General features: G+C 43.4%; 1 protein-coding gene across 3 annotated transcripts in view; it reads right to left on the minus strand.

Annotated features, from left to right (window-relative positions):
* Positions 1-5,048: 5,048 nt before the first annotated feature.
* Positions 5,049-26,110, minus strand: part of CACNG7 (calcium voltage-gated channel auxiliary subunit gamma 7) — a 195,672-nt gene continuing 174,610 nt past the window's right edge. For all 3 annotated transcript variants that reach the window (XM_077259482.1, XM_077259483.1, XM_077259481.1), the window contains exon 6: positions 5,049-7,565. In XM_077259482.1, coding sequence (XP_077115597.1) covers positions 7,308-7,565 — 258 coding nt within the window. In that variant the 3' untranslated portion in view covers positions 5,049-7,307. The remainder of the gene's footprint in view (positions 7,566-26,110) is intronic.

Below are 26,110 nucleotides of genomic sequence, written 5' to 3' on the forward strand. Positions count from 1 at the left end.
AATGTTGATGTTTTTACTTACCTGGAATCCTGAAATACTGCTATAAGAAATTTTATGTACACTTTTTTCCAGATCAGGACTTCTCCACTGCTAAATTGCCCTTGTCCTCTCTATAAATATTGGAAATGCCATAATTTTTTGTCAGAACACTTTAGAGGATCTTGCACTGTTTTGTGCCGTTATTGGGGTGCAATAAGCAGGAGAGGCAAAACAACAAATAGATGTGGGCAATGAGACAGCATTTCATTTAATCCAAAACTGAATTTCGTTTTCTGCTTTTTGATTTTTATTACCTAGGTCAGTAAGTAGAAAGTGAAAATCAGGGGCAGACATGCCATTGTTGGTGTCCAACAGGTAAAGGGCAACTTCCAGCTCTAAAGCACCAAGCAGTTTCCTGCCCATACACGGTTCCTGCACATGGACCCTCCTGTGTCTGTGTTCACATAAAATGATGGTATAGGGAGAAAAAGGTTCATCTATTGCAGTACTTAACATCTTAACATGCATATACCGCCTTCTCTGTAACAATTTGTCAATGGAAATTGATTTAATATTGGTAGTTCTAATATGATTACCATGCAATCAATTAAAGAAGGATATTAATATTGGTTCCATTAAGCCATTGCATCAATTTCTTAAGGCGGAAACCACCCACATCAAGTAAATATTACAGTCAATTCAACAGATGTCATTTCTGCCCCTTATATACTTTACGTGTCCAATCAACAAATGTAATATTTTATCAAGGATGAAATAATGTATTGGTACCATGAAAAGGTACAAGATAGTGAAGGGATTGACCTGTCCCTCAAAAATTAAAATGGCTTAGTTATTAAAAAAATAGTCAGATAGTCACAAGTACAGCGCATGCCAACATAGGAAAAACTGTACTTTGTCTAACACAGGACCAGAAGTGAAGCTGCTGGAATCCCACATTGGAGCATCTCCAGAGGATCAGGACACTAGGAATAATTGAAATATATTAGTATATAACTTACTAAGTAAAATATATATCAGACATTAGCACATTTGTTTGAAAGAAATTGAATTTTCCTCAAATTTTACAAAATTTCATATTCTTCTGAATCTAAAGTTTTTGCGAGTTATTTTATGCAAATTCATCAAAATGCCAACAAGTTTTGCTTAATTGCAGAGAATCATAAAAGAAAGATGAGCTGATCTGATGAGATTCAAATGTGTCAAATCTATTGGATATTACTGGGAAATTTGTTCTCTGTGAATTGAATAAATTGAATATCCCTTTATTAGGCTCTGGGGTCTAGAGACATCGCAGAGCGTATTAAACATAAGATGTAGAAAACAAAACACAAAAACATCCAATACTCACCTCACCACTCACTTCTGCTACTCACTGTCGCCAGTAAGGTTCTCTGCTCCTCTTCCTTTTATCGACATTGTGAGCTGAAAGTATGGTCATCTTCATACTATACCGGACAGGGTGGAAGTCCCAATTTGCATGAAGAGGCAATGGGTTTTTGCTTGCGGTGGTGGTAAAAAGAGGCAGTGAAGCGTGGGGAGAGGGTGCAGCGGAGGTGGCAGGGAGGTGATCAGTGAGCTGAGTATTTTTATTTTTAACCTTTCCCTGGCCCTATATGGTTCAGGAAAATGGGGGGCTAGATGGCCACTGTTTTACTAAATTTATGCAGAGCGAAGAAGAATATGAATTTTTGGAAAATACTAGTAGAATTCAATTTGGTTAAAAAAATTGATATTCATATCGCCACTCACTTGTCCCACTGCTCCTCATGCTGACCACTGTCTGGTCATCCATGCTGTCTGACCTCTTCTTTCCTCCTGTTTATGACATATGATGGAGGTGAGGACCAGACACTGTGCTGCAGCAAGACAGCTGTGTGACGAGGTATCAATTTTTTTTTATGATCCCTTCCCCAGCCTTCTAAAAATAAAAAAATATTGTCCAGACTAATGCCTTTTCTCTAAGTTTGCAAATGAAGTCAATCAGAAAAACTTTTCACAATAGAGAGATTGTTTATTTTCTCATCTCTAATATACGTATCTATTCTAGGAAGTATGGCATATAACTTACTAATGTAGTTCAATTACATAACTTTTAAATATGCTTTGTGTCCAAATTCTTTGCATTTTTTAAAATTTGGGTCTTTGAGTTAAAGGGTAACATTAGTTTCAAGTAAACATTATTTCTGACCATTATATGACTTGTATCTTGAACATTCAACAGTTTTCTCCTCTGTAGGCTCTTTCTCTAAATTTGAAATTAACTTGTAGCTGGTGGGAGATTGGCTACTATAAAGTTTCCCATACACAGCACAACACACAGGGATGGATTCATTTTTCCACAGAGAAGCACCAGTAGCATGTATGATATTATTCAAGAGTAAAGAGTGGTATAGATGCTTATTAATTTCTAGGGTGAGGTAAAAGACTTATCAGAAAGCTCAGCACAATCTTTCTGTTTCTTGCTTCAATTGTTTTCTCACTCTGCTCCTCATTCCTCCTTTTCCCCCTCTCCATAGGGTATTATAGGCTGTGTAAACTGATACCCGACTGTGCTGGTAGTCTCTCTTCTCTTGAGCTAGTTAGAATTGAACCTGTATTTTAGGAGAGGATGACAAGTTCTGGAAGCAGGGGTAAGGGAAGAAATCTTTCATAAGAGGAAAAAATAGCAGAATTCACTGATAAGAAATATTATAAAGTTTCTTATGTGTGCATGTACTATTGATTTAGGCAACGTTTGTTGAAAGTACAGTTCCTTCTTAAGTAAAAAAAAAAAGAACACCTTTGCTTACATTCAGAGACGACAAACAAGTACACTAGTCGTGCTGCCTGCTGGGACGTGTTTATATTCATATCCATTCTAGAAATTACTTTGAGAGATAAATAAATCATCAGCAGATATTTCTACTAGTTTGGTACCATGTATCAGTCTGGAGTTTATGCTGTTTGGCTCCGTTAGATATGATTGTATCTATTTTTCTTAGCTGAAAGCAGGACTCATTTGCAAATTCTGAATGTAAATAAAAGTTTGCCCACAGCAAACAAATATATTGAAAATTATAAGGATTTGAAACAAAAATGTATTAAAAAAGTGAAGATTAACCATTTTTTTTCATGAAGCTGAAAACTCATATTTCCCGGTAACCTATCATTTACTGCCTGTTTGATATATGAAATATTGGCATTTACAGTACATCTGCCAATTACAATGATTATCCCATTAATGTAAAAACATATTATAAAGAGCAGATGTTCATTTTAAATTTTTGTCTAGAAGTAAATTATATGTCTTACAGGTTAGATACAGTGCTGAAAACTCTATAATAAAGACATTTAGTGTAGACATTATACTTTAGAAATAGTGGAAAAGCCCCTAGGTATCATTATCTTTATCATACCCAATCAAGAATTTTCAATATGCATATAATGGAGGATTATGCAAATTTGTACAGAGTTCTTGGTACAGAATGATATTTATTTATGATACAAAACATAATCAGATCCAGGTTCCTGAGAACAGCCACTTTTATATGTACCAGCCGTATTAATCCCAAATTTGTCTGTCTAAGAAGCCTCAGGCCAAGACTATGGAACCTGATGTATTATTACCATAAATGCTAATAGAATAAAATTTGCTATTACACTACCGGGCATCATTCATCATTCACAATAGTCCACCAAACATATACTTCTGTGTTGATTGTTTACTTGTGAAACACACATATATCATTGACTAAAGAGCACAGGGGTTTGGTTAGTGCCCATTTCGGTCCCTTTTTAGTTCCATATGAAAAAATGAAATCTGTACAAAGACATATGGTGGACGCAATAAGCTTTGCTGAATTACATTTTAAGCTTCATCATTATGTCAGTTCTGTGGTATACAACTGTGTTGAAAAGTATCAGTTGATACAAAAAATTTAAACATTTTAATTTCTGAACAAGCAATGTAAACTATGTATGGTGTTATCTGCAAAGTGTACTATTTAACATGTAGGGCTTGGATTACCTTAGAATCCAGTTAGAACTACATGGGAATTTATATGGCATTTTTATAACTCTCTTCTCCGCTAATGGCAGAGAATGGGTTTCAGCTTCACATGCATGCATAGCAGCTACCACCTATTAAATCCCTCAAAAGAACCAAATATTTTGCACATTCTCAAATCCAAGTAAAATTTCTTCTAAACATTTTAAAAGTTTAAGATAGAACCATAAAACAAGTTGAACACGATGGAGCAGTTTTCAAAATAAGAATGAAGCAATCTGTTTGGTCAGTTAGAGGTATACATTATATATTACATATATTCTCTCTTTTTAGTGGGTATAGCTTTTTCCTCATATATTTCTACTGATTCTTTTAAGAAATAATAGGTTATGAAAGCTTAGCTGTAATCTAAACTATAGCAAAAATATAATATCCTTAATTAGTAAGGAAAAAAGTATCTTATCAATAATGATATATCCAGAGATCATTACGGATCTTCTTTTGAAATGAAGGATTGGCAATCAAGTCGTTAAAAAGATTGTCTACTTAAGAAAATAATTGTATTTATGTCTTGTAAAAGCATGGGATGTTACAGAGAGGTGTCCCCAGTTTAAGAACCCTTCCATTACCCAAAACAAAGATCCTCTGCATAGTGGGCAATGCAAAATACTTCAACGATCAGCTAACTGCATTGGATTGGCAACCAATAAAGCATACATCCTATGAAAATTGATGCATTCCTGTCTTCGTAAGTCACTAACAAGACATTGTTAGAGGTAATGCGGTACAGTTACAGCAAGTATCTCAACAGTGACTCACAATACCCCCTTTATACTTTCCCTCCACACTGCATATGCTAAGCATTCAGAGCAGTGCAGAGGCTGCTGTAGTCACGGGACTCTGTTTTCAAGCAATGCTTAGTTTTGGAAACACGTCCAACAACTTGAATGCCAATTTACTATAGAATTTCCTTTAGAGTAACATATATATATATATATATATATATATATATATATATATATATATATATATATATATATATATATATATACACATATATACATATATATGTACACATAGTCCATAATCCGCAATGATTTCCAGACAAAGCATTATTTTATCACTATATCTCATGTTATATTTCTTACATTGCATTGATATATGTATCAACTATCTATATACATTTCAGTGCTCTTTAGACACCATTATATTCTGCTCACTGCAGAAACAAAATGTCTTCCGTGGATGAAAGGATATACAATGGGCAAAATGCAAGCCAAGCCTTTCCAAGTCCCTGTGAAAATCACAGCATTAAAATAATTACATCAGTCTATACATAATGTTTCTGTACATTACCAACACTTGAGATTGTGTTGTAGGGATAGTGCAACGTGGGGAAATGCCTTTGACGTGTGTTGTCAGCTAGCCTTCAACAAATGCTGTCTGTTTTTGTACATTGTGCCAGGAAGATTAAATTAAGACATTCAGTATATATTGACTTTTCTTCTTCCGCGTCTGTCCCCATAAAGGTCTATTTGAGTAAGGGTTTGTGCACATGTTCAGGTTTTTTCACATTTTTTTGCAATAAAAACACTATAAAAACTCATTAAAAATGCATACATTATGCATCCTATCATTTAGAATGCATTCTGCATGTTTTGTGCACATGGTGCTTTTTTTTCCGCGAAAAAAACGCATCGGGGTAAAAAAAAAGCAGCATGTTCATTAATTTAGCATTTTTTTCGCTATCCTATGGATTGGGAAAAAATGCACAAAAAACGCACAAAAACGCGGTAAAATCGTGGTAAAAATGCATGCGGATTTCTGGCAGAAATGTCCGGTTTTTGTCAGGAAAATTTCTGCCAGAAATCCTGACGTGTGCACATAGCCTAGGTCGACGTCTCATTGGTAGAAATGCAAAGAACAAGATGTTCCACACCTTTGATAGAGTGACTCATAAACTTTGACCATGAAAGGTCTATCTGATAGTCAGCCTCCTTGGAACCTCGTCAAATACTGTATCTCTACTGGAGCAATCAGATTGCAATGCATATTTGCCTATGGTTCTTTTTTCCTCCTAAAGTTAGAAGACTAAATTAGAAATCGTAACATAATGTTTCAATGGGAAGTGACATTTATGAGGACAAAAAATGTCTGTAGCTACCACAATGGACAGAAAACAGCAGCATCTGTAAGACTTTAGATGACAACTTTCAAGATACCGCGCCTCGTGAAGAGGATGGTTAAGGTAGTCTTTTAGGTTTTCCAGTTTGTGGCAATAAAAACTAGATATTAAATCCATGATACACCACAGATCCACAAAATGTAGCATTTTTTTGTTTCTTCATTTGCTTCGTTAAGAATCAAGTCGCTTTGTTTTCTTCAATACTTTTTCTTGCTGGAGAGATTTTGCTATAAGCATTTTCTTCTTACGAGTCTGATTAACATTGATAATAAAACAGCACAGAAAATGTCTTCTGCTCGTTTTCCCTTAAATCTTCCATGTAAATCATTGAAGAATTTAGAAATATTTTACATAGTCAAAAGTTTCGTATTGAATATCAATCTCCTTTAAAGTATTAAGAAACTACTTAATAGAAAATAGAAGAAAGAAACATGTTAAAAAGGAAAGAAAAATTCTAAATAAATGCAAGAAAGTAAAGTATAAAAGATGGCTATATGATATGACTACATTGTATATTTCTGTGGTCTACAAAACCAAGGAAACAAAAATGAAATAACCTCTTAAAGTGGTTGTCTACTACTTAGCATCCCTTTATTAATGGGCCCAGGGAGGTTAAGAAAAAAATGTAAGCAAACTTTGATACTTCCAAGATTGCCGTTGCTCCTCTATACTCAGCACTACATCCACTGCCGGTCTCTTGGCATCAACAGTCGATGGAGGCATCACATGATTGCTACAACCAATAAGCATTGGCTGATTGTCTGCAGCATTCACATTTTGTCTGAGCCTGTTTCTTCTGCTCAGATAAAATGTGAATGCTGATTGGCTTGGCTGCTGTGATGAGTTCGGAGGAGCAACATCAGTCCAGGAAATGAGTTTTTCTGTTTTTATACTTACCATATGTTTTTGGCACCTCCCTGGACCTAATGATAAGAAGTTCTCCAGTAGTGGACAACCCTTAAATGGTACTTGAGCAGTAAGGTTCCGCAAAATGGGAAGTAAAAGCTCACATTTAAACTCTGCAATATAATGTCTCTAGTTTAACAGGTAGGACGGTCAAACTATGATGTCTGTATGGCAAGTTTCATAGTAAAGAGATGTTTAGAGCTTCCAAACAGTTTGCCTTTCGTGGCACTTTTAGCAGGGTGACGTTGATATGTGTATGTGGTCTGGGTACTTGATTGCAGGCGGATAGTTCTGAGTCATCTGGATTGACACATCGCTAGAGATTTCGGATGGGCTGCGGCCACGATGCCATATTTCAGGGTGTAGAAACTGACCTGAGTAGTCTGAACAGTCGCTGAGACGAGGACGGTAGAAGGCAGGATGGGGACGATACATCTCCTCTTCTGCATAACGTTTTGTGAATAAATACACTGACATAACACCAGCTCCCTTCATAAGTGAGAAAACAGAAATAATAACATCAATGTATAATATTATACTTTTCTAAAAGATGCATAGGTTTATTTGAGACAATTTTCTGCAATGTTTTATTAGAGGTCAGGGCTCCATTATGCTTCTACTATGGAGAAAACAGACTTATTTTAAAAAGGGAGTCATGATTATTCTCCATAGTCATGATTAGAAGATTAGCATGTTGCTCTTGTTGATGTGTGTAGGGTTTCATGGGTGGAAATGCCATTAGTGCAACCTGTGCAGCTACACAAGGGCCCAAGAGTTAAGGGGGCCACTAGAGTTGAGCGACTTTTACTTTTTTCGGATCGAGTCGGGTTTCATGAAACCCGACTTTGTCAAAAGTCGGGTCCGGTGAAATCGGCCGATTATTGCGTAAAGTCGGGGGCCGACTAAAACACGAAACCCAATGCAAGTCAATGGGGAATCAAAGTCGGCAGTGAGTGGAGGACAGGAAAACACCTACAGTGCCCATTTTAATGCCAAAAACATCAATTCTTATTACTGAAGCTTGACAATCTTAATTTAATTTATAGTAACAGTTAGGCATTGAAAACTGGGGGTCATTTGGCTAAAGTTGTGGGGGGTAGGGCTGGCTCAAGATTTTCGTGGGCCCAGGAAACGCGGAATACATCATGGCGGTGGAGCAGGGAGAGGTAAGAATTTCAACTTTGCAAGTGCTGTGATCCTGAGCAAGCGGGGGGGCCCACTCGTTGGCATTGGCACTGGCACAGGGCCTCTCATAGTATGGCGGTGTGTTTGATGGCGGGTGGCATCTCCTACCAGCAGAGATACTTTTGCGTACTATGAGGGGCCCTGTGCCAGTGATGTCACCGAGTATGCACCCCCCACCTGATGAAGGAACCTGCACTTTCATCTGCACCTTCCTCTTTGTTCCCGTGTAAGGTGGTATAGTATGCGGGAAGGGGATCCTGACTTTCAGCAGGGTCAGATTCCGGCTGTGTAGAGTGCAAGGGGAATGTAGTGGTCTGGGTCAATGTACCAGCAGACTCATCTAGCAGTGGCTGGGCAATGAGCAGGATAAGGAGGAAACACAGTTAGTAGGCCCAAATAATAAAGTAGGCTAAATGCAGTTCAAAATTGGTAACAGGACTAAACTGACGGCATTGCTTTGTTCAGTAGAGGACAACTGCAATGAGTGGCAGACACAATTAGTAGGCCCAAATAATAAAGTGGGCTAAATGCAGTTCAAAATTGGTAACAGGACTAAACAGGCGGCATTGCTTTGTTCAGCGGAGGACAACTGTAATGAGGGGCAGACACAGTTAGTAGGCCCAAATAATTAAGTAGGCTACATGCTGTTCAAAATTGGTAACAGGACTAAACAGGCGGTATTGCTTTGTTGAGTGGAGGACAACTGTAATGAGGGTCAGACACAGTTAGTAGGCCCAAAAAATTAAGTAGGCTAAATGCAGTTCAAAATTGGTAACAGGACTAAACTGGCGGCATTGCTTTCTTCAGAAGAAGACAACTGTGAGGAGTGGCAGACACAGTTAGTAGGCCCAAAAAATTAAGTAGGCCAAATGCAGTTCAAAATTGGCAACAGGACTAAACTGGCAGCATTGCTCTGTTCAGTGGAGGACAGCTGTAATGAGGGGTAGACTGTTGTGATTTTGCTTTTTGCTCCCTCTAGTGGTCATTAGTGATTTGACTCTGGAGCGTCTGTCTTTTTCTATATCCTCACCTGGGCCGTTAGTTCAGGGGCATTGCTATATAAGCTCCCTGGACCTTCAGTTCAATGCCTGGCATCGTTGAAATCAGAGCTAATCTGTTGTGCTCTTGTCCTCTGATCCTGGTTCCTGTTTTTCAAGCTAAGTCTGCTTCTTTGCTTTTTGCTTTTGTTTTGTTTGGTATTTTTGTCCAGCTTGTTCCTATCTGTATCCTGACCTTTGCTGGAAGCTCTAGGGGGCTGGTGTTCTCCCCCCGGACCGTTAGACGGTTCGGGGGTTCTTGAATCTCCAGCGTGGATTTTTATAGGGTTTTTGTTGACCAGATAAGTTATCTTGCTATATTCTGCTATTAGTAAGCTGGCCTCTCTTTGCTGAACCTAGTTCATTTCTGTGTTTGTCATTTCCTCTTACCTCACCGTTATTATTTGTGGGGGGCTTGTATCTTGCTTTGGGGTCCCTTTCTCTGGAGGCAAGAGAGGTCTTTGTTTTCTTCTCCTAGGGGTAGTTAGATTCTCCGGCTGGCGCGAGTCATCTAGCGATCACCGTAGGCATGATCCCCGGCTACTTCTAGTGTTGGCGTTAGGAGTAGCTATTTGGTCAACCCAGTTACCACAGCCCTATGAGCTGGATTTTTGTATCTTGCAGACTTACACGTTCCTCTGAGACCCTGTCCACTGGGGTCATAACAGTATGCCAGGCCAGTATTAAATGTTTAATGCATTGCAGAAGTGGGATTATAAGAAAGAAAATTTTGAGTTTTTTTTTTTCCCTCTCTCATTTTTTTTTTCTTTTCCCCTTTACCTCAGAGTGGCTTAAGCTTGCTGCAGACATGAATGTCCAGACCTTGATTACAAGTGTGGACCAGCTTGCCGCTCGTGTGCAGGGTATACAAGATTATGTTACCAGAAATCCTAGGTCTGAACCCAAGATTCCGATTCCTGAACTGTTTTCAGGAGACCGATTTAAGTTTAGGAATTTCAGGAATAATTGTAAATTATTTTTGTCCCTGAAACCTTGTTCGTCTGGAGACTCTGCTCAACAAGTAAAAATTGTTATTTCATTCTTACGGGGTGACCCTCAGGATTGGGCTTTTTCGTTGGCGCCAGGAGATCCGGCATTGGCTGATATTGATGCGTTTTTTCTGGCGCTCGGTTTACTTTATGGGGAACCCAATCTTGAGATTCAGGCAGAGAAAGCCTTGCTGGCTATGTCTCAGGGCCAGGACGAGGCTGAGGTGTATTGTCAAAAATTTCGGAAATGGTCCGTGCTGACACATTGGAACGAGTGTGCACTGGCCGCTAATTTTAGAAATGGCCTTTCTGAGGCCATTAAGAATGTTATGGTGGGTTTTCCCATTCCCACAGGTCTGAATGATACCATGTCCCTGGCTATTCAAATTGACCGGCGGTTGCGGGAGCGCAAAACCGCAAATTCCCTCATGTTGTTGTCTGAACAGACACCTGATGTGATGCAATGTGATAGAAAAACCGCAAATTCCCTCATGGTGTTGTCTGAACGGACACCTGATTTGATGCAATGTGATAGAATCCTGACTAGAAATGAGAGGAAAATTCATAGACGCCGGAATGGCTTGTGCTACTACTGTGGTGATTCTACACATGTTATCTCAGCATGCTCTAAACGTATATCTAAGGTTGTTAGTCCTGTCACCGTTGGTAATTTGCATCCTAAGTTTATTCTGTCTGTAACTTTGATTTGCTCACTGTCATCTTATCCTGTCATGGCGTTTGTAGATTCAGGTGCTGCCCTGAGTCTTATGGATCTCTCATTTGCTAAGCGCTGTGGTTTTATTCTTGAACCATTAGAAAATCCTATCCCTCTTAGGGGTATTGATGCTACGCCATTGGCAGAAAATAAGCCGCAGTATTGGACACAGGTTACCATGTGCATGACTCCTGAACACCGCGAGGTGATACGTTTTCTCGTTCTACATAAAATGCATGATTTGGTTGTTTTGGGGCTGCCATGGTTACAGACCCATAATCCAGTCCTTGACTGGAAGGCTATGTCAGTGTCTAGTTGGGGCTGTCGTGGTATTCATGAGGATTCCCTGCCTGTGTCTATTGCTTCTTCTACGCCTTCGGAAGTTCCGGAGTACTTGTCTGATTATCAGGATGTCTTTAGCGAGTCCAGGTCCAGTGCATTGCCTCCTCATAGGGACTGTGACTGTGCAATAGATTTGATTCCAGGCAGTAAGTTTCCTAAGGGAAGACTGTTTAATCTGTCGATACCTGAACATACCGCTATGCGTTCATATATCAAGGAGTCTCTGGAGAAAGGACACATCTGTCCGTCTTCTTCCCCTCTTGGTGCGGGATTCTTTTTTGTGGCTAAAAAGGACGGATCTTTGAGGCCTTGTATTGACTATCGGCTTTTAAATAAGATCACTGTCAAATTTCAGTATCCTTTGCCGCTGTTGTCTGACTTGTTTGCCCGGATTAAAGGTGCCAAGTGGTTTACCAAGATAGACCTTCGTGGTGCGTACAACCTTGTGCGCATTAAGCAAGGGGATGAATGGAAAACCGCATTCAATACGCCCGAAGGTCATTTTGAGTACTTGGTGATGCCTTTTGGGCTCTCTAATGCCCCTTCAGTTTTTCAGTCCTTTATGCGTGACATTTTCCGGAACTATCTGGATAAATTTCTGATCGTTTATCTGGATGATATTCTGGTTTTTTCTGATAATTGGGACTCGCATGTGGAGCAGGTCAGGATGGTCTTTAAAATTTTGCGTGAAAATTCTTTGTTTGTCAAGGGCTCAAAGTGTCTTTTTGGTGTACAGAAGGTTCCCTTTTTGGGGTTCATTTTTTCCCCTTCTGCTGTGGAGATGGACCCAGTCAAGGTCCGAGCTATTCTTGATTGGACTCAGCCCTCGTCAGTTAAGAGTCTTCAGAAGTTCTTGGGTTTCGCTAACTTCTACCGTCGTTTTATCGCTAACTTTTCTAGCATTGTGAAACCTTTGACGGATATGACCAAGAAGGGCTCCGATGTGGTTAATTGGGCTCCTGCTGCCGTGGAGGCTTTCCAGGAGTTGAAACGTCGGTTTACTTCGGCGCCTGTTTTGTGCCAGCCTGATGTCTCGCTTCCCTTTCAAGTTGAGGTGGATGCTTCAGAGATTGGAGCAGGGGCCGTTTTGTCGCAGAGAGGCCCTGGTTGCTCTGTTATGAGACCTTGCGCCTTTTTCTCTAGGAAGTTTTCGCCTGCGGAGCGAAATTATGATGTGGGCAATCGGGAGTTGTTGGCCATGAAATGGGCATTTGAGGAGTGGCGTCATTGGCTCGAGGGTGCTAAGCATCGTGTGGTGGTCTTGACTGATCACAAAAATCTGATGTATCTCGAGTCTGCTAAACGCCTGAATCCTAGACAGGCCCGCTGGTCATTGTTTTTCTCCCGTTTTGACTTTGTTGTCTCGTATTTACCAGGTTCAAAGAATGTTAAGGCCGATGCTCTTTCCAGGAGCTTTGTGCCTGATGCTCCTGGAGTCGCTGAACCTGTTGGTATTCTTAAGGATGGTATTATCTTGTCAGCTATTTCTCCAGATCTGCGACGTGTGTTGCAGAGATTTCAGGCTGATAGGCCTGATTCTTGTCCACCTGACAGACTGTTTGTGCCTGATAAGTGGACCAGCAGAGTCATTTCTGAGGTTCATTCCTGGGTGTTGGCAGGTCACCCAGGAATTTTTGGCACCAGAGATCTGGTGGCCAGATCCTTTTGGTGGCCTTCCTTGTCTAGGGATGTGCGGTCATTTGTACAGTCCTGTGGGACTTGTGCTCGAGCTAAGCCTTGCTGTTCTCGTGCCAGCGGGTTGCTCTTGCCCTTGCCTGTCCCTAAGAGACCTTGGACACATATCTCCATGGATTTCATTTCTGATCTTCCGGTGTCTCAGGGCATGTCTGTTATCTGGGTGATATGTGATCGCTTCTCCAAGATGGTCCATTTGGTTCCTTTGCCTAAGCTGCCTTCCTCTTCCGATCTGGTTCCTGTGTTTTTCCAGAACGTGGTTCGTTTGCACGGCATCCCTGAGAATATTGTGTCAGACAGAGGATCCCAGTTCGTTTCCAGATTCTGGCGATCCTTTTGTAGTAGGATGGGCATTGACTTGTCGTTTTCGTCTGCTTTCCATCCTCAGACTAATGGACAGACGGAGCGAACTAATCAGACTTTGGAGGCTTATTTGAGGTGTTTTGTCTCTGCTGATCAGGACGATTGGGTGACCTTCTTGCCGTTAGCTGAGTTTGCCCTTAATAATCGGGCTAGTTCCGCCACCTTGGTTTCGCCGTTTTTCTGTAACTCTGGTTTCCACCCTCGTTTTTCTTCGGGTCATGTGGAACCTTCTGACTGCCCTGGGGTGGATTCTGTGGTGGATAGGTTGCAGCGGATCTGGAATCTTGTGGTGGACAACTTGAAGTTGTCACAGGAGAGGGCTCAGCGCTTTGCCAACCGCCGCCGCGGTGTGGGTCCCCGACTACGTGTTGGGGATTTGGTGTGGCTTTCTTCCCGCTTTGTTCCTATGAAGGTTTCCTCTCCCAAATTTAAACCTCGTTTTATTGGTCCTTACAAGATATTGGAAATTCTTAATCCTGTATCCTTTCGCCTGGATCTTCCTGTGTCGTTTGCTATCCACAACGTGTTTCATAGGTCCTTGTTGCGGCGGTACGTTGTGCCTGTGGTTCCTTCTGCTGAGCCTCCTGCTCCGGTGTTGGTTGAGGGCGAGTTGGAGTACGTGGTGGAGAAGATCTTGGATTCTCGTCTCTCCAGGCGGAGGCTTCAGTACCTGGTCAAGTGGAAGGGCTATGGTCAGGAAGATAATTCCTGGGTGGTCGCCTCTGATGTTCATGCGGCCGATTTAGTTCGTGCCTTTCACGCCGCTCATCCTGATCGCCCTGGTGGTCGTGGTGAGGGTTCGGTGACCCCTCACTAAGGGGGGGGTACTGTTGTGATTTTGCTTTTTGCTCCCTCTAGTGGTCATTAGTGATTTGACTCTGGAGCGTCTGTCTTTTTCTATATCCTCACCTGGGCCGTTAGTTCAGGGGCGTTGCTATATAAGCTCCCTGGACCTTCAGTTCAATGCCTGGCATCGTTGAAATCAGAGCTAATCTGTTGTGCTCTTGTCCTCTGATCCTGGTTCCTGTTTTTCAAGCTAAGTCTGCTTCTTTGCTTTTTGCTTTTGTTTTGTTTGGTATTTTTGTCCAGCTTGTTCCTATCTGTATCCTGACCTTTGCTGGAAGCTCTAGGGGGCTGGTGTTCTCCCCCCGGACCGTTAGACGGTTCGGGGGTTCTTGAATCTCCAGCGTGGATTTTTATAGGGTTTTTGTTGACCAGATAAGTTATCTTGCTATATTCTGCTATTAGTAAGCTGGCCTCTCTTTGCTGAACCTAGTTCATTTCTGTGTTTGTCATTTCCTCTTACCTCACCGTTATTATTTGTGGGGGGCTTGTATCTTGCTTTGGGGTCCCTTTCTCTGGAGGCAAGAGAGGTCTTTGTTTTCTTCTCCTAGGGGTAGTTAGATTCTCCGGCTGGCGCGAGTCATCTAGCGATCACCGTAGGCATGATCCCCGGCTACTTCTAGTGTTGGCGTTAGGAGTAGCTATTTGGTCAACCCAGTTACCACAGCCCTATGAGCTGGATTTTTGTATCTTGCAGACTTACACGTTCCTCTGAGACCCTGTCCACTGGGGTCATAACAGTAGACACAGTTAGTAGGCTCAAATAATTAAGTAGGCTAAATGCAGCTCAAAAATGGTAACAGGAATAAACTGGCGGCATTACTTTCTTCAGCGGAGGACAACTTTAAGGAGTGGAAGACACAGTTAGTAGGCCCAAATAATTAATTAGGCTAAATGCAGTTCAAAATTGGTAACAGGACTAAAATGGCGGCATTGCTTTCTTCAGTGGAGGACAACTGTAATGAGTGGCTGACACAGTTAGTAGGCCCAAATAATTAATTAGGCTAAATGCAGTTCAAAATTGGTAACAGGACTAAACAGGCGGCATTGCTTTGTTGAGTGGAGGACAACTGTAATGAGGGGCAGACACAGTTAGTAGGCCCAAATAATAAAGTGGGCTAAATGCAGTTCAAAATTGGTAACAGGACTAAACAGGCGGCATTGCTTTGTTCAGTGGAGGACAGCTATAATGAGGGGCAGACACAGTTAGTAGGCTCAAATAATTAAGTAGGCTAAATGCAGCTGAAAATTGGTAACAGGACTAAACTGGCGGCATTGCTTTCTTCAGCAGAAGACAACTGTGAGGAGTGGCAGACACAGTTAGTAGGCCCAAAAAATTAAGTAGGCCAAATGCAGTTCAAAATTGGCAACAGGACTAAACTGGCAGCATTGCTTTGTTCAGTGGAGGACAACTGTAATGAGGGGTAGACACAGTTAGTAGGCTCAAATAATTAAGTAGGCTAAATGCAGCTCAAAATTGATAACAGGAATAAACTGGCGGCATTGCTTTCTTCAGCGGAGGACAACTTTAAGGAGTGGAAGACACAGTTAGTAGGCCCAAATAATAAAGTGGGCTAAATGCAGTTCAAAATTGGTAACAGGACTAAAATGGCAGCATTGCTTTCTTCAGTGGAGGACAACTGTAATGAGTGGCTGACACAGTTAGTAGGCCCAAATAATTAATTAGGCTAAATGCAGTTCAAAATTGGTAACAGGACTAAACAGGTGGCATTGCTTTGTTGAGTGGAGGACAACTGTAATGAGGGGCAGACACAGTTAGTAGGCCCAAATAATAAAGTGGGCTAAATGCAGTTCAAAATTGGTAACAGGACTAAACAGGCGGCAGTGCTTTGTTCAGTGGAGGACAGCTATAATGAGGGGCAGACACAGTTAGTAGGCCCAAATAATTAAGTAGGCTAAATGCAGCTGAAAATTGGTAACAGGACTAAACTGGCGGCATTGCTTTGTTCAGTGGAGGACAACTGTATGAGGGGCAGACACAGTTAGTAGGCCCAAATAATTAAGTACGCTAAATGCAGTTCAAAATTGGTAGCAGGACTAAACAGGCGGCATTGCTTTGTTCAGCGGAGGACAACTGTAATGAGGGGCAGACACAGTTAGTAGGCCCAAATAATGAAGTAGGCTAAATGCAGTTCAAAATTGGTAACAGGATTAAACTGGCGGCATTGCTTTCTTTAGCGGAGGACAGCTCTAAGGAGTGGCAGACACAGTTAGTAGGCCCAAATAATAAAGTGGGCTAAATGCAGTTAAAAATTGGTAACAGGGCTAAAAAGGCGGCATTGCTTTGTTCGGTGGAGGACAACTGTAATGAGGGGCAGACACAGTTAGTAGGCCCATATAATAAAGTGGGCTAAATGTCTGCCAAAAAATTGTTCATAAATAAACAGGTGACATAGCTAGGTACAGGGGTGGGCTCCTCTGCTGAGTAGCAGACAGTGGTAGTAGGTGCTAAGTATTAACTGGTCTAAATAGAGGCCAGGACCCCTGAATATTTTAACTATCATCCATCATTTCAACAAATTTGTATTGGCAGTGCCATTGAAGGATTTAACAGCCCAGACTACACAGAATGTGGAGCAGGGAGAGGTAAGAATTGCAAGTGGTAGAGCACTGTTCGAGCTGGGGGGAACTGTTGTGAATTTGGATTCTGGGCTCCCCCGGTGGCCACTGGTGGTATTGAACTGGTGTTGTCATCTTCTCTGTTCACCTGTTCCCATCAAGATGTGGGAGTCGCTATATAACCTTGCTGCTCTGTTAGTTGCTTGCCGGTCAACAATGTTATCAGAAGCCTCTCTGTGCTTGTTCCTGCTCCTAGACAACTACTAGATAAGTTGGACTCTTGTCCATGTTTGTTTTTGCATTTTTGTTCCAGTTCACAGCTGTAGTTTCGTTACTGTGTCTGGAAAGCTCTTGTGAACAGGAATTGCCACTCTGGTGTTATGAGTTAATGCCAGAGTTTTAAAGTAATTTCTGGATGGTGTTTTGATAGGGTTTTCAGCTGACCATCAAAGTGCCCTTTCTGTCTTCTGCTATGTAGTAAGTGGACCTCAAATTTGCTAAACCTATTTTCATACTACGTTTGTTATTTCATCTTGATTCACCGCCAATACATGTGGGGGGCCTCTGTCTCCTTTCGGGGTATTTCTCTAGAGGTGAGCTAGGACTAATATTTCCCTCTGCTAGTATTATTTAGTCCTCCGGCTGGTGCTGGGCATCTAGAATCAACGTAGGCATGCTACCCGGCCACTGCTAGTTGTGTGTTAGGTTTAGTTCATGGTCAGCTCAGTTCCCATCTTCCAAGAGCTAGTTCCTATATATGCTGATGCTATGTTCTCTTGCCATTGAGAACATGACAGTTTGACCGGCCACTAAAGGGTTAAAATCCTTGGCTGAGAAAGGAGAGAAATAAGAAGTCTGCTGAGAATTTTTTTTTTTTTTTTTTTTCTCCTTCTAATCTTTGAATGGCTCTGTGTCCACCTGTTTGTAATGGATCTTCAGAGTGTAACTGCAGGTTTGAATAATCTCGCCACGAAGGTACAAAATTTGCAAGACTTTGTTTGTCATGCACCTGTATCTGAGCCGAGAATTCCTTTGCCGGAATTTTTCTCGGGGAATAGATCTGGGTTTCAGAATTTTCGAAATAATTGCAAATTATGTTTGTCCCTGAAATTTCGCTCTGCCGGAGACCCTGCACAGCAGGTCAGGATTGTGATTTCCTTGCTCCGGGGCGACCCTCAAGACTGGGCTTTTTCATTGACACCAGGGGATCCTGCGTTGCTCAATGTGGATGCGTTTTTTCTGGCCTTGGGGTTGCTTTATGACGAACCTCATTTGGAGCTTCAGGCAGAAAAAACTTTGATGTCCCTATCTCAGGGGCAAGATGAAGCAGAAATTTACTGTCAAAGATTCCGTAAATGGTCTGTGCTTACTCAGTGGAATGAGTGCGCCCTGGCGGCGACTTTCAGAGAGGGTCTCTCTGATGCCATTAAGGATGTTATGGTGGGGTTCCCTGTGCCTGCGGGTCTGAATGAGTCCATGACAATGGCTATTCAGATCGATAGGCGTTTGCGGGAGCGCAAACCAGTGCACCATCTGGCGGTGTCCACTGAGAAGTCGCCAGAGAGTATGCAGTGTGATAGAATTCTGTCCCGAAGCGAGCGGCAGAATTTTAGACGGAAAAATGGGTTGTGTTTCTATTGTGGTGATTCTACTCATGTTATATCAGCATGCTCTAAGCGCACTAAAAAGCTTGATAAATCTGTTTCCATTTGCACCTTACCGTCTAAGTTTATTCTATCTGTGACCCTGATTTGCTCTTTGTCATCTATTACCACGGACGCCTATGTCGACTCTGGCGCCGCTTTGAGTCTTATGGATTGGTCCTTTGCCAAACGCTGTGGGTATGATTTAGAGCCTTTGGAGACTCTTATTCCTCTGAAGGGGATTGACTCCACCCCATTGGCTAATAATAAACCACAATACTGGACACAAGTAACTATGCGTATTAATCCGGATCACCAGGAGATTATTCGCTTTCTGGTGCTGCATAATCTACATGATGATTTGGTGCTAGGATTGCCTTGGCTGCAATCTCACAACCCAGTCCTCGACTGGAAAGCTATGTCTGTGTTGAGCTGGGGATGTAAGGGGGCTCATGGGGATGTACCTGTGGTTTCCATTTCATCATCTATTCCCTCTGAAATTCCTGAGTTCCTGTCTGACTATCGTGACGTCTTTGAAGAATCCAAGCTTGGTTCATTACCTCCGCACCGAGAGTGCGATTGTGCCATAGATTTAATCCCGGGTAGTAAATACCCAAAGGGTCGTTTATTTAATCTGTCTGTGCCTGAACATGCTGCTATGCGAGAATATATAAAGGAGTCCTTGGAAAAGGGACATATTCGTCCATCGTCATCTCCCTTAGGAGCCGGTTTTTTCTTTGTGTCAAAAAAAGACGGCTCTTTGAGACCATGTATCGATTATCGGCTTTTGAATAAAATCACTGTAAGATATCAATACCCATTGCCGTTGCTGACTGATTTGTTTGCTCGCATAAAGGGGGCCAAGTGGTTCTCTAAGATTGACCTTCGTGGGGCGTATAATTTGGTGCGAATCAGGCAGGGGGATGAGTGGAAAACCGCATTTAATACGCCCGAGGGCCACTTTGAGTATTTAGTGATGCCTTTTGGTCTTTCAAATGCTCCGTCAGTTTTCCAGTCCTTTATGCATGATATTTTTCGCGATTATTTGGATAAATTTATGATTGTGTATCTGGATGATATTCTGATTTTTTCGGATGACTGGGACTCTCATGTCCAGCAAGTCAGGAGGGTTTTCCAGGTTTTGCGGTCTAATTCTTTGTGTGTGAAGGGTTCTAAGTGTGTTTTTGGGGTACAGAGGATTTCCTTTTTGGGATATATTTTTTCTCCCTCTTCCATTGAAATGGATCCTGTCAAGGTTCAAGCTATTTGTGATTGGACGCAGCCCTCTTCTCTTAAGAGTCTTCAGAAATTTTTGGGCTTTGCTAACTTTTATCGTCGATTTATTGCTGGTTTTTCGGATATTGCTAAGCCATTGACCGATTTGACTAAGAAGGGTGCTGATGTTGCTGATTGGTCCCCTGACGCTGTGGAGGCCTTTCGGGAGCTTAAGCGCCGTTTTTCCTCTGCCCCTGTGTTGCGTCAGCCTGATGTTGCTCTACCTTTTCAGGTTGAGGTCGACGCTTCTGAGATCGGAGCTGGGGCAGTGTTGTCGCAGAAAAGTTCTGACTGCTCCGTGATGAGGCCTTGTGCCTTCTTTTCCCGTAAATTTTCGCCCGCTGAGCGGAATTATGATGTTGGGAATCGGGAGCTTTTGGCCATGAAGTGGGCTTTTGAGGAGTGGCGCCATTGGCTTGAGGGGGCCAGACATCAGGTGGTGGTATTGACTGACCACAAAAACTTGATTTATCTTGAGACCGCCAGGCGCCTGAATCCTAGACAGGCGCGCTGGTCATTATTTTTCTCTCGGTTTAATTTTGTGGTGTCATACCTACCGGGTTCTAAGAATGTTAAGGCGGATGCCCTTTCTAGGAGTTTTGAGCCTGACTCGCCTGGTAACTCTGAGCCCACAGGTATCCTTAAGGATGGAGTGGTATTGTCAGCCGTTTCTCCAGACCTGCGGCGGGCCTTGCAGGAGTTTCAGGCGGATAGACCGGATCGTTGCCCACCTGATAAACTGTTTGTTCCTGATGATTGGACCAGTAGAGTCATCTCTGAGGTTCATTCTTCTGCGTTGGCAGGTCATCCTGGCATTTTTGGTACCAGGGATTTGGTGGCAAGGTCCTTCTGGTGGCCTTCCCTGTCACGAGATGTGCGAGGCTTTGTGCAGTCTTGTGACGTTTGTGCTCGGGCCAAGCCTTGTTGCTCTCGGGCTAGTGGATTATTGTTGCCCTTGCCTATTCCTAAGAGGCCTTGGACGCACATCTCGATGGATTTTATTTCAGATCTGCCTGTTTCTCAGAAGATGTCTGTCATCTGGGTGGTGTGTGACCGTTTCTCTAAGATGGTCCATTTGGTTCCTCTGCCCAAGTTGCCTTCTTCTTCCGAGTTGGTTCCTCTGTTTTTTCAAAATGTTGTTCGTTTGCATGGTATTCCTGAGAATATCATTTCTGACAGAGGGACCCAATTCGTGTCTAGATTTTGGCGGGCATTCTGTGCTAGGATGGGCATAGATTTATCTTTTTCGTCCGCTTTCCATCCTCAGACGAATGGCCAGACCGAGCGGACTAATCAGACCCTGGAGACATATCTGAGGTGTTTTGTGTCTGCTGACCAGGATGATTGGGTTGCTTTTTTGCCATTGGCGGAGTTCGCTCTCAATAATCGGGCCAGCTCTGCCACTTTGGTGTCCCCGTTTTTCTGTAATTCGGGGTTTCATCCTCGATTTTCCTCTGGTCAGGTGGAAACTTCGGATTGTCCTGGAGTGGATGCTGTGGTGGAGAGATTGCATCAGATCTGGGGGCAGGTGGTGGACAATTTGAAGTTGTCCCAGGAGAAGACTCAGCTTTTTGCCAACCGCCACCGTCGTGTTGGTCCTCGGCTTTGTGTTGGGGATTTGGTGTGGTTGTCTTCTCGTTTTGTCCCTATGAGGGTCTCTTCTCCTAAGTTTAAGCCTCGGTTCATCGGCCCGTATAAGATATTGGAGATTCTTAATCCTGTTTCCTTCCGTTTGGACCTCCCTGCATCCTTTTCTATTCATAACGTTTTTCATCGGTCATTATTGCGCAGGTATGAGGTACCGGTTGTGCCTTCCGTTGAGCCTCCTGCTCCGGTGTTGGTTGAGGGTGAGTTGGAGTACGTTGTGGAGAAAATCTTAGACTCTCGTGTTTCCAGACGGAGACTCCAGTATCTGGTCAAGTGGAAGGGATACGGCCAGGAGGATAATTCTTGGGTGAATGCATCTGATGTTCATGCCTCTGATCTGGTTCGTGCCTTTCATAGGGCCCATCCTGATCGCCCTGGTGGTTCTGGTGAGGGTTCGGTGCCCCCTCCTTGAGGGGGGGGTACTGTTGTGAATTTGGATTCTGGGCTCCCCCGGTGGCCACTGGTGGTATTGAACTGGTGTTGTCATCTTCTCTGTTCACCTGTTCCCATCAAGATGTGGGAGTCGCTATATAACCTTGCTGCTCTGTTAGTTGCTTGCCGGTCAACAATGTTATCAGAAGCCTCTCTGTGCTTGTTCCTGCTCCTAGACAACTACTAGATAAGTTGGACTCTTGTCCATGTTTGTTTTTGCATTTTTGTTCCAGTTCACAGCTGTAGTTTCGTTACTGTGTCTGGAAAGCTCTTGTGAACAGGAATTGCCACTCTGGTGTTATGAGTTAATGCCAGAGTTTTAAAGTAATTTCTGGATGGTGTTTTGATAGGGTTTTCAGCTGACCATGAAAGTGCCCTTTCTGTCTTCTGCTATGTAGTAAGTGGACCTCAAATTTGCTAAACCTATTTTCATACTACGTTTGTTATTTCATCTTGATTCACCGCCAATACATGTGGGGGGCCTCTGTCTCCTTTCGGGGTATTTCTCTAGAGGTGAGCTAGGACTAATATTTCCCTCTGCTAGTATTATTTAGTCCTCCGGCTGGTGCTGGGCATCTAGAATCAACGTAGGCATGCTACCCGGCCACTGCTAGTTGTGTGTTAGGTTTAGTTCATGGTCAGCTCAGTTCCCATCTTCCAAGAGCTAGTTCCTATATATGCTGATGCTATGTTCTCTTGCCATTGAGAACATGACAGGGAACACTCTCTCGTGGTCAGCAGTACTGGCACAGGGGCCCTCATTTTACAATGGTGTGTCTGACGTTGGTTGTGCACCACCACCGTCAGAGACACTTCATTGTACTATGAGGGACCCAGTGCCAGTGCCGTCGCCCAAAAGTGGGCACACCCACCTGTCCAGGCAAACGCCACTCACACGGGTGCTTGCGCCAGGTGGTGACCACGGCCCTGTGGGGGGAGTCAGGCCATTTAGGGAGGTATAAAAATGGCCTATGGTGGACATTCAGCAGCTGCAAATGGAGGAATTGGAGCAGTCAGTAGAGGAGGCAAAAAACAAGACATTTTTCAGGCAAGCTATGTGTCAGCAGGAGAAGGTGGGGCAAAATAATTTGACATCCATGATTGGTTCATTTTAATGAAGGTTAGATTATCAACATTTCGGGTAGCCAGACGTGTCCTGTTTTTGGTCATTTTGAACCAGCAGCACTGAATACTCTTTCTTGTAGCACACTAGCAGCAGGGCAAGCGAGCTCCTGTAATGCATATTCTGCCAATTCAGGCCAGGTGTCTATTTTAGATGCCCAGTAATCAAAGGGGAATGACCTGTGAGGGAGAACATCGATAAGGGAGGAAAAGTAGTTCGTAACCACACTGGAGAAATGCTGTCTCCTGTCACTTTGAATCGATGGAGCAGTACCTGTCGTGTTATCGGTCATTGCGAAATCACTCCACAACCTGGTCATAAAACCCCTCAGTCCAATGCCACTTCAGATTTGTGCACCTCTAACACCTCTGCCATATTGCCCCCTAAGGCTCGTGTGAGAACCATCACCACCGCTGTGTGCTGGGAATTCCTGAACCAAATGGTCTACAAGAGTTACTTGTTTGGTAGCCAATATTTGGTCAAGGTTCTCATGTGGCATGATATTTTGTAATTTTCCTTTATATCGTGGATCCAGGAGGCAGGCCAACCAGTAATCGTCATGGGTCATCATTTTCATAATGCGGGGGTCCCTTTTTAGGATACGCAAGGCATACTCAGCCATGTGGGCCAATGTGGCAGGTATCAATTCACTGCCTGTGCTGGGTTGAGGAGCACTTTCTTGCAAATCAACATCACTTGTGTCCCCGCAAAAACCCTGTACCTGACCTTGCAATGCCACCAGTTTCTATTGCCTCCTGAGAAGCATCCTCCTCCCATAAATATTCATCCCCATCATCCTCCTCCCCTCCTCTTCGTCCACCACCTCATCCAGGAGAGTTTCCTGAGCAGACAATGGCTGACTGTCATCAAGGCTTCCCTCCTCCTCGGCTGCAGACGCCTGCTCCTTAATGTGCGTCAAACTTTGCATCAGCAGATGTATTAGTGGAATGCTCATGTTTATGATGGTGTCGTCTGCACTTACCAGCTGTGTGCATTCCTCAAAACACTGAAGGACTTGACAGAGGTCTTGTAGCTCCGACCACTGCACACCAGACAACTCCATGTCTGCCATCCAAGTGCCTGCCCGTGTATGTGTATCCTCCCACAAATTAATTACAGCACGCCTCTGTTCGCACAGCCTCTGAAGCATGTGCAGTGTGGAGTTCCACCTTGTTGCAAAGTCGATTATTAGGCAGTGCTGGGGAAGATTCAGCGATCGCTGATAGTTCTGCATACGGCTGGAGTGTACGGGCGACCGGCGGATGTGCGAGCAAAGTCTTCGCACCTTCAGGAGCAGGGCTGCTAACTCCGGATAATTTTTGAGGAAGCACTGCACCACCAGGTTCAAGGTGTGAGCCAGGCAAGGTATGTGTTTCAGCTCTGAAAGGGCATTGGCAGCCATAAAATTCCTTCCGTTATCACTGACTACCTTGCCTGCCTCAAGATGTACACTGCCCAGCTATGACTGCGTTTGTGCAAGTACTCGGCCAGTACTTCCGCGGTGTGTCAGTTGTCGCCTAAACACTTCATTTGTAATACAGCCTGCTGATGTTTACCACTAGCTGTTCCAATGACTGATTGCCTCAGTGCATGGACAATGCGGTCTTTGACATGCTGGTGGAGGGCTGGGATGGCTTTTCTCGCAAAGAAGTGCCGAATGGGTAGGTCATAGCATGGTACTGCGTAGGCCATCAGGTCTTTGAAAGCTTCGCTTTCAACCAACAGGTAGGGCATCATCTCTAACGAGATTAGTCTAGCAATGTGGGCGTTCAAACCCTGTGTACGCGGATGAGAGGATGAGTACTTTCTTTTCCTAACGAGAGTCTCTTGTAGGGTGAGCTGGACTGGAGAGCTGCATATGGTGGATCTAGCGGTGGTGGTGGTGCTGGACATGGCGGATTGAGAGAGGGTTGGTGATGGTATTCTTGATGTTGGCCTATGTACAGTGCTTCCTCCCAATAACTTTTGATTCCCTGACTGCTTTGGCCTTGTGACGATACCTCCACATTTGCTGCTGGTGGTGTCCTAACCGGTGGGCTTACAGTGAGGGAAGCAATGTAGCATTGCTGATTACCTTCATTCTGAGCAGATGCACCAACGGTACGTGACGTTTGGTAGTTAGTCCAAGCTTGCAAGTGCATGCTGGTTAAATGTCTACGCATGCACGTTGTATTTAAATTTTAAAGATTCTTCCCTCTGCTAAAGGTCTTTGAGCATTTCTTACAGATAACGTAAGATGACGTCGCGGCTTGTGATTGGTCGCGTGAGCGGTCACATGAGCGCTCACGCGACCAATCAGAAGCCGCGGCGTCATCGAAGGCCCTTCACGCGCTCATTCTTAGGAACGGAGGCTTCCGGTTACATCGGTAAAGTCCAGGGGCTGCCGGAGAGGTGAGTATATCCATATTTTTTATTTTAATTCTTTATTTTACACATGAATATGGATCCCAGGGCCTAAAGGAGAGTTTCCTCTCCTTTAGACCCTGGGAACCATTCCGATACTTTGCGTCCCATTGAAATGCATTGGTATCGGGTATCAGTATCGGCGAGATCCGATATTTTGCCGGTATCGGCCGATACTATCCGATACCGATACCAATGCATATCGGAAGGTATCGCTCAACACTACTTTTGACTGATCATTCGGATCTTGGTTAAAAAATTGCCACACTGCACTCTTCCTACTATCGAATACCTTTTCAGGCATTGCACGCTGTGCTACTTTCATTGGATGGCCATGCTGTCCTAAAACTGTTTTTGTTTTTGACACACTTTTTGGCCTGATACAGGCCTGCTAGATGACAGCTGTTGCGATGTAGATGGCTGCTGCAGATCATCCACCTCCGCTTTTGAGCTACTGACAGCGGCACCCTCTTCCCCAATGGCTGCCAATCTGGGTCAACAACTGGGTCATCTATCACCTCCTCTTCAATGTCATGTGCACCTTCCTCTGTGTCACTGTGTAAGGTGCTATAGCGTTCGGGACGGGGCACCATAGTCTCATCAGGGTCAGATTCTGGCTGAGTACACTGCAAGGGCAATGTAGTGATCTGAGTCAATGGAACAGCATAATAATCTAGCTGTGGCTGTGCATCAGTGCACTCCATGTCCGATTCATCTTGTAATGGGCAGTTAACAATGTCCCTTTCTAACCCAGGAACGTTA

Source organism: Ranitomeya variabilis, chromosome 4 (assembly GCF_051348905.1).
Source record: "Ranitomeya variabilis isolate aRanVar5 chromosome 4, aRanVar5.hap1, whole genome shotgun sequence".
Classification (NCBI taxonomy): Eukaryota; Metazoa; Chordata; class Amphibia; order Anura; family Dendrobatidae; genus Ranitomeya; species Ranitomeya variabilis.